General features: G+C 46.4%; 1 protein-coding gene across 1 annotated transcript; it reads right to left on the bottom strand.

Moving 5' to 3' along the window:
* Positions 1–605: 605 nt before the first annotated feature.
* LOC139073890 (keratin-associated protein 4-7-like) lies at positions 606–1596 on the bottom strand. The gene has a single exon (XM_070560465.1). The coding sequence runs from the start codon at positions 1589–1591 to the stop codon at positions 917–919; it is 675 nt and encodes a 224-aa protein (XP_070416566.1). The 5' UTR covers positions 1592–1596; the 3' UTR covers positions 606–916.
* Between the last annotated feature and the right edge of the window lie 7997 nt (positions 1597–9593).

Here is a 9593-nt window from a genome sequence, read left to right as displayed (position 1 = left end):
GCTTGACCCCCGTTTCCACATAGAAACACCTGACAGGAAGTCAATACTGCTCTCTGCTGTGGTCATGCCACGGTTTCCACCAAGCACCTTGTCTTATGAAGGACCTGCTGCACTCCTCTAGGTTGCCTGTCTGTCTTTGCAGTGTATATGGATTTGAAATCTCCTATCAAAAGAAAAAATGCGTGAGGACTAAGGTCCTATTGTAAATAGGGGCAGAATCAGCACACACTTGTTTTGCTGCGTGGATGACACCCGTATCATGGAGCGCGAGTCTGAAGACAAACGTGCAGACTGTGCCAAATAGCACATTGCAGCTACGACAGCCGATGTGACCACGAAGCACGTATTGTGTTCTTTTTACTTTTATTTACGTGGAGTCCGCCAAACTCCCGGTTTCACTTCTTTGTTCTTTTCCTTGGAGACATTCATAGTCTTAGGTGATTTGCTCATGAACTAAGGAGGCATCTAGGAATAAATCAGGCAGTGAATAATGAACCATTTACGGAGAAGTGATAAGACCATGTGGTGTGTCCTGCAGGAACAGGTCAGGTACTCTTGTCTAGAAACTGAAGACAAAATCTCAAGGGAGCCACAATCACGCTGAATTTTTAATGCAGGGAGAAGTAACTTTATTTTGTTACAGAAATATAGCAGGGTACAGAAAAGCCCTAGAAAAAAGAAGTCAGGAGAATGATTTCACCACTGGTCAGGTTGAAGGGTAAACTCGGTTAAGCGTAAGTGCTCGGGACCACATCTGTCTCCTGCAACAGCGTGACCCGGTTCCCCAATGGAATCCTGAGGCCCAGTTCAGTCAAGTGACCTCAACCACACTCCCTGTTTCCTAATGGTCAGCATAACAGTGGGGTCTATATCTGTGAGAACAGAGGTAGACAGACGGTGGTCACAGGGCAGAGATTCAGCAGCAAGAGGAGGGGCAGCACACAGGGCGGGGGCAGGTGGAGATGACACAGGTGGGGCGGTAGCAAGTGGTGTGGCAGGAGACCCGGCCACAGACTGGGCGCAGACAGCAGGAGGGGTGGCAGCAGCTGGAGCCGCAGCAGCTAGAATTGGAGCAAGAGGGCTGGCAGCAGCTGGAGATGCAGCACTGGGGCTGGCAGCAGCTGGACACGCTGCAGCTGGGGCGGCAGCAGCTGGAGATGCAGCACTGGGGCCTGCAGCAGCTGGACACATCACAGCTGGGGCGGCAGCAGCTGGACACACTGCAGCTGGGGCGGCAGCAGCTAGAGATGCAGCACCGGGGCCTGCAGCAGCTGGACACACTGCAGCTGGGGCGGAGGAAGGTGGGCTGGCAGCACACAGACTGCTGGCACTGGGGCCTGCAGCAGCTGGAGATGCAGCACTGGGGCCTGCAGAAGCTGGACACACTGCAGCTGGGGCGGAGGCAGGTGGTTCTGCAGCACGTGATCTGACAACAGCTGGGGCGGCAGCAGGTCTCCTGGCCACAGCCCTGGTCAGAGCAGACGGAGCCACAACAGGAGCTGACCATGGTGTCAGTGGAAGGCTTGGGGTTCCACAAGTGGGTAGGAGTGGGTTTCACAAGAGTGGTTTCCTGAGTTTGAGAGTCTCCCATCCCGCTCCCCTTTTATACTCCGCTGAGTAGCTGATGTTACCATGAGTAACAGGCTTTCCCTGTTGTTTTTCCTGCTGGGGAGTTAATTAATATTACTGAGTTAATAATTGTGCTTATTAGGTTAAACATGCCAGAATTTCTAAGAAAAGCATCATTTCCTTCTTCTGCAGCGATTCATTGATCGTGTTAAGCCAGGTGACACCACTTTCATGTTTCTTCCTCTGCCTATGTGTCTTCCAAGTTGGGAATATCATACGATATTCTATTACAGAGATTTTACATGTGTCACCTTTTCCTTTTCTTTGCATGATTCTAGATAATATTTTGAGGGTGGTTATCACAAGGCCAAATCTCTTTATATGTCAAAGGAGAAAAATGCCTGCTGCTGTCCGGTGGAGCGCTGAGAAGGAAACAGGGGGAAAGACTCACCATTGGGGTTACTTGTGCATGATGGGGGATCTGTGGTCTGGGGGCCTGGTGGCCTTTATACTCTCGTACAATGAGGGGAGACTCGGATGTGTTTCCTGGGTGACTGGGGGGTCAGGAGGTTACAAAGTCGTCCCAATCTCACTGTAATGATGCTCCTCAAGAGTTAGTTTTTAATCACTCCTTCCAATGGGCAGACTTTTCCTTACAAAGACAAACTTCTTCCCCAGGAATCTTCACACACAGTAGGCTAAAGGCGAGTGCGTTGACGTACCTGCTGATGGGCCAACAGATGCAATGCCTTCTGCATTATGTGGAAGGTTTCATTTAAAGCCTTTCTCTTTACCCTTTCAGTAATTTGAATTCAAGTCACTCTGCTTAGATAAAGAGGATATAAACAGATAAGCCTCACTCTTTGTCCTGTAGGCACGTAAATAAGATATATTAAGAGGCACGATTTTGGCAAATATTCAAAGCATCAAAGTATTAGGGTCCACAATGAGCGTTATGTGTATGAGTCGTATGTACTTGCAGTGAAAAGTGAGATAATATAAACAGCTACTGTTTGGGAGTGCTGCCAAGTGCCAGACATTCTGCTGAATGCTCTGTAGTTATTGTCTTGGTCTTTCCTCTCAAAGAACAGTGAGTTGCTCATTATTCTCTTAGAGTCACACAGAAGCGCGTTAAGTTGTCAGATCCTGTCAGTCTGTGAAGGGTAAGCAGTACCAATTCCACACCTTTGGTTGCGCTGTTTTATCCTCTTAGAATGCTTCTTTTCCTACTTCATCTCAGCAGTTTCTTACCATTCCTTTAAGTTCCAGCCCGGATGTCTCCTTCTCTCATGTTTTCCTCGACACACATTTTTCTAAACCTCCGCTCCTCCCCCTTTATGCTTGCTATCACATTGTGGAAGTCTCAGACTTCACACGTCCGGTTCTAACCTAAACCCGCTTGCCTGTCCGTCTCCAGCTGGATGGTCAACACCTGAGTGGACACTTGAACCACATGTTGTTATCATCATGCGTGGAGCGGAGGACGCCATCAGTGTTTTCTTTTTATTCCTAGAAATCACTTTTTAAATTATATTTTGGAATTGTGCCAAATATCTTTGTTTCCAAAGTAAATTCTCTGAAGGGGAGCACGTTTAAGGAATTCTCCTATTCCTGTGCCTTCCTTGCAGGCCCGCCCTCCCCCATAGATGGCCATATTTATAATTTAACATTTTCCTTCCCATTGCTATTTTAAATATAAATATATTTGGGTTTCATACTTGTATCACCTTTGTTTCTTAGATAAATGGTTGTATACTGCGCACTTTGTTCCAACTGGCTTTTCTCCACTTAACAATTGATCCCAGAGCTCAGCTCACAGTGGTATGTTCAGATATCCTTCATTCCATTCTCAGCCACAATGGAGTCCATTCTGCGGACACCATACAGCTTATTTAGCCAGTCTCCTGTAGATGGACATTTGGGTTGTTTCCAGGCGTTCACTATTAAAATAATATTGTGCCTTGAAAACAAGAAGTATTTTTGTTATTTTGAGGATTGAGAGTTCAATGTGTATCTACAAGATCTACCTTGTTGATTTTGTTTAGTTCTTTCATATTCTTATTAATTTTTCTCCTCATCTTCTCACCTTAAATGCAAAGTGTGTTAAAGTCTTCAGTTGCTGGTCTCTTTCTCTTCTATTCTCGCATCACCTGTGGTCTCTGTTTCTGAAGTTCAGCTGTGTAGTTATATTTTTACTGAGCCTTTACCATGAGAGAGCGTCCCACGTTGTCTCCTGTGATGCTTTTTGTGTGACTCCAACTTGTTTGATAACAAAATCGGGACCCCTGCTTTCTTTTATTTGCATATTCTGTGATATAACCTCCTCTATTCCCTTACCTTTATCGCTCTGAAGCTGGTTGTTTTAGCTGTATCTTGTGTCTACAGCATAGTGGTGGGTGTTTACTTTTCAGTCAATCTGCAAATCTCTTTCTTTTTACCTGTGAGTTGAGACTCTTACATGTGTTGGTGTAACCATTGATCAATATGTTTGGCTTTAGTTGTGTCGTTTTATTATAAATATAGTGATATACCTATTTAATATAATAAATAGTCATATATAATAATAGTGATATATAACATGTAGTGAATTATGTTTTATATATAATATGTATGTTAAATAGTTATGTCTCTATCGCTGTATCTCTGTAACTAATCTTTCACTATTTGTTTTATTCCCTCTCTGTTTCTCTCTCTCTCTCTCAATGTGTATTTTGGTACTCAGGAAGATTTGTATCTTGTACTAACAGCTACCTTCATATAAATGTCTTTATATAATACCCGATGAGTCTGATTTTTTGGCTATCGTCAGTTGATTCTCTTCTTTCAGAAACATTAGAATTACCTACTTACTTCTTAGTCCTCCCTGTCCTTCCGCATCAGATTTGAGTTCCTATTTAATACCCGTAGGCAATCAGCAATATTTTCTATATTATGTATTCTCTCTCCTTTCTCTCCATTTTTTGGTAATTGTCCTACATCTGCATGGTCAGTACATGGCCATTACACATCATATTGCCTCTCTCATATTCCACACTCAATGTTAGTTCTATGAATAATATGGATGTATGTTATATGTGCATCCATACATATGCATGTGTGTATGTAGAACGCCCTCTGCTAGTCCTCGTGTAGATGTCCCTCCAGTATCTTCAGTCATTTGGGTTGGTTGGAGCTCGTTCACGAGTAAATTCCTCAGGATAGCCCCACGGGGAGAACATTCACTGAGGTCCTTCGTGTTCACAGGAGTTTATTTGTGGCCTTTATAGCTGGAGTTCAGTTGGGCTAGATAGAAAATCCTTGGCTCATATTTCCTTTCTTAAGAGTCTTTAAAAGTTAGTACATTACCAAGGAGGAATTCCAAGATGGCGCCGTGAGTAGTCCTCTTTGTCTCTTGCCCTTCGAGTCTACAATTATTTGGACACTTATCGCTTGACAAAGGATATCCAGACAGCATCTCAGGACGTCTGAGACACCCACGCGACTATACATCGGAAGGCGGACGGACTTTCCTCCGGGAGGATGTGGAAATAGGTGAAAACTCTCCGACCCCGACGGGCAGCCTAGTACCCGCAAGCGGCTTTCTTCCAACGGACGCCCCCAGAGGATCCACACACATCTAGGGCAGGAGCGAGAACACAACAGAGGAGCGACGGTGGAAACAGGTGACCAGAACCCTACTTAAACCCCCCGCAATTACTCCTAAACGCAGAGGGAAACTTTGGAGTTGCACACCTGAGCCCGCGGGGAGAGTCTCTCCCCGCCATTGGCGGGGAGACCCGGCCTGGTGCTCGGGGCACCCGGAGGGTCCCAGAGAGAGACACGGAGGGCACGGAGGTCTCCCAGCTGCCGTTGCCCGCCCCGGGGGACTAGGGATTGCCGGAGATCTCGGAGAGGACCGGGGCGGGGGAACTTTCAACGGCGGGTCCGGCGACCCGGAGGGGAAGCGCCGGAGCTCCGCCAGGCAGCAGACAAAACTCTCTGTCTGCCGGTAGCAGAGGGGCCACGCTGAGCACTCAGGGCTCCCGGCAGAGGCCCGGAGAGAAGCCCAGAGGGCGGGGCGACCCCCAGCTGCCGTTGCCCGCCCCGGGGGACTAGGGATTGCCGGAGATCTCGGAGAGGACCGGGGCGGGGGAACTTTCAAAGGCCGGATCGGCGACCCGGAGGGGAAGCGCCGGAGCTCCGCCAGGCAGCAGACAAAACTCTCTGTCTGCCGGTAGCAGAGGGGCCACGCTGAGCACTCAGGGCTCCCGGCAGAGGCCCGGACAGAAGCCCAGAGGGCGGGGCGACCCCCAGCTGCCGTTGCCCGCCCCGTGGGACTAGGGATTGCCGGAGATCTCGGAGAGGACCGGGGCGGGGGAACTTTCAAAGGCGGGTCCGGCGACCCGGTGGAGAAGCGCCGGAGCTCCGCCCGGGCAGCAGACAAAACTCTCTGTCTGCCATTAGCAGAGGGGCCACGCCCAGCATTCAGGGCTCCCGGCAGAGGCTCGGACAGAAGCCCAGAGGGCGGGGCGTCCCCCAGCTGCCGTTGCCCGCCCCGTGGGACTAGGGATTGCCGGAGATCTCGGAGAGGACCGGGGCGGGGTAACTTTCAAAGGCGGGTCCGGCGACCCGGAGGGGAAGCGCCGGAGCTCCGCCAGGCAGCAGACAAAACTCTCTGTCTGCCGGTAGCAGAGGGGCCACGCTGAGCATTCAGAGCTCCCGGCAGAGGCCCGGAGAGAAGCCCAGAGGGCGGGGCGACCCCCAGCTGCCGTTGCCCACCCGGTGAGGCTAGGGATTGCCGGAGATCTCGGAGAGGACTGGGGCTGGAGAGAGTTCCAGAGACCCAGCTTAGTAGCCTAGGGGGAAACCCTACAGGCTCACAGAAGCCTTAGGGAAAGCCTCTGCACAGCACCAGTAGAAGGCACCCAGCCGCCAGCCACAAGGCTGGAAGACCCCAGGGCAAAAGCAGCATAGCTAGGTGTACTAACCACAGACTGTAGAAGATGCCAATAGCTCTCCTGCGACCCATAGAGGACAAGTGAGATTTGGTGGGTGCCGACAGCAACGGAGCGACAAATATAAGTGATCCCACCCCTGGCCGCTGGAAAAGCCCATAACACCGTTGCAGACCCCAAGGAGAGAGCGCATCTAGGTGGGTAACAACAGTAGGCACCTGCAGCCTGAAGCCCCCCGTGACGGCCCCCACGGCAGAGGAGGGAATCCAAAGGGCCACTGTGGCTACGAAGAGGGGCCCAGGCCCAGTTAGCAACTACGGACAGGGTTCCTGGTTGGTGAAGTATAAACAGCTGCTCCCCCCACCGCAGCAGCTGAAACAAGTGAAAGGAGCAACTAAACTCTATCTCCATGCGGAGGCACAAATCAACATCATCAAGCAATATGAAAAAATACATTAAATCTCCAGAACAGAAAGAAAGTAACAAATACACAGAAAACAATCCCAAAGAAAATGAGATATATAACCTAAATGATGATGACTTCAAAACAGCCATCATTAAAATACTCACTGAGTTAAGAGAGAATTCTGACCGACAACTCAACGAGTTCACGAGCTATGTCACAAAAGAGTTTGATACGATAAAGAAGAACCAAACAGAAATACTGGAAATGAAGAACACAATAGAGGAGATTAAGAAAAATCTAGATGCTCTGAACAGTAGGGCCGATAATATGGAGGAAAGAATTAGCAATTTGGAAGATGGCAATATAGAATTGTTGCAGGCAGAGGAGGAGAGAGAAGCAAGACTTAAAAGAAATGAAGAAACTCTCCGAGAATTATCAGACACAATTAGGAGATGCAACGTAAGGATTATAGGTATACCAGAGGGAGAAGAGAAGGAGAAAGGGGCAGAAAACCTATTCAAAGAAATAATGGCTGAGAACTTCCCAAATCTGGTGAGGGAGATGGATCTTCAGGTGACAGAAGCCAATAGATCTCCAAACTTTATCAATGCAAGAAGACCAACTCCACGGCATATAGTAGTGAAGCTAGCAAAAGTCAACGACAAGGAGAAAATATTAAGGACAGCCAGGCAAAAGAAACTAACCTACAAAGGAACCCCCATCAGGCTATCAGCAGATTTCTCAGCAGAAACTTTACAGGCTAGAAGAGAGTGGAATGATATATTCAAAAATCTGAAGGACAAAAACCTACAGCCGAGAATTCTCTACCCAGCGAAAATATCCTTCAAATACGATGGAGAAATAAAAACTTTCCCAGATAAACAAAAATTAAGGGAGTTCATTGCCACAAAACCTCCTCTTCAGGAAATCCTCAGGAAAACCCTCATTCCTGAAAAATCCAAAAAAGGAAAGGGGCTACAAAACCAAGAGCAGAGGAGATAAGTAGAAGGACAACAACAGAGAGTAGCAGCTCTACATCAGAACAGATTAAACCATGGGACGAGAAACAAAGGAAACTGAAGAAAACCGGAAAACAAGACACAAAATGGTAGTGGTAGGCCCCCACGTCTCAATAATCACTCTAAATGTAAACGGATTGAACTCCCCAATCAAAAGACACAGAGTGGCAGGATGGATCAAAGAACAAGATCCAACAATATGCTGCCTCCAGGAAACACACCTCAGCCCCAAAGACAAACACAGACTCAGAGTGAAGGGATGGAGAACAATACTGCAAGCTAATAATGAACAAAAGAAAGCAGGTGTCGCTATACTAATATCAGACAAGGTAGATTTCAAAGCAAAACAGATAAAGAAAGACAAAGAGGGACAGTATATAATGATAAAAGGGACTCTCCACCAAGAAGACATAACACTTATAAATATATACGCACCCAACACAGGAGCACCAAAATTTGTAAAGCAACTCTTAATAGAACTAAAAGAAGACATCAACAACAATACAATAATAGTAGGGGACCTCAACACACCATTAACACCAATGGACAGAACATCCAGACAGAAAATCAACAAGGAAATAATAGAATTAAATGAAAAATTAGACCAGATGGACTTAATAGATATATATAGAACACTTCATCCAAAAACAGCAGGTTACACATTCTTCTCAAGTGCACATGGAACATTCTCAAGGATTGACCATATTTTGGGAACCAAAGCAAACATCAATAAATACAAGAGAGTTGAAATAATATCAAGCATCTTTTCTGATCATAACGCTATTAAACTAGAAATCAACTACAAGAAAAAAGCAGAGAAAGGTGCAAAAATGTGGAGACTAAACAACACGCTTCTCAACAAACAATGGATCATTGAAGAAATTAAAGAAGAAATCAAATATTATCTGGAGACAAATGAAAATGAGAACATGACATACCAAATCATTTGGGATGCAGCAAAAGCAGTCCTAAGAGGGAAATTCATCGCAATACAGGCTCACCTCACTAAACAAGAAAAAGCTCACGTAAGCAACCTCAAACGACACCTAACAGAACTAGAAAAAGAAGAACAAACAAGACCCAGAGTCAGTAGAAGGAGGGAAATAATAAAAATAAGAGCAGAAATAAACGATATTGAAACAAAAAAGACAATAGAAAGGATCAATGAAACAAAGAGTTGGTTCTTCGAAAGAATTAACAAAATTGACAAACCCCTAGCCAGACTCACCAAGAAAAGAAGAGAGAAATCGCAAATTAATAAAATCAGGAATGACAGAGGAGAAATCACAACAGATACCAATGAAATACAAGAGATCATAAGAGAATACTATGAAAAACTATATGCCAACAAATTGAACAACCTGGAAGAAATGGACAAATTCCTAGACTCCTACAATCTCCCCAAACTGAATCAGGAAGAAATGGAGAATCTGAATAGACCAATCACAAGTAAGGAAATAGAAACGGTAATCAAAAACCTCCCCAAAAACAAGAGTCCAGGACCAGACGGCTTCTCTGGAGAATTCTACCAAACATTCAAAGAAGACCTATTCTCCTCAAACTGTTCCAGAAAATTGAGAAAGATGGAGAACTCCCTAACACATTCTATGAAGCCAACATCACTCTGATCCCCAAACCTGACAAGGACAACACAAAGAAGGAGAA

The sequence above is a fragment of the Equus przewalskii genome, chromosome 10 (genome assembly GCF_037783145.1).
Source record: "Equus przewalskii isolate Varuska chromosome 10, EquPr2, whole genome shotgun sequence".
NCBI classification, from domain to species: Eukaryota; Metazoa; Chordata; class Mammalia; order Perissodactyla; family Equidae; genus Equus; species Equus przewalskii.
This window is presented reverse-complemented; position numbering and strand designations above follow the sequence as displayed.

Coding starts and splice junctions, on each gene's coding strand:
- LOC139073890 (XM_070560465.1), bottom strand. CDS start 1,591: ATGGGAGACTCTCAAACTCAGGAAACCACTCTTGTGAAACCCACTCCT.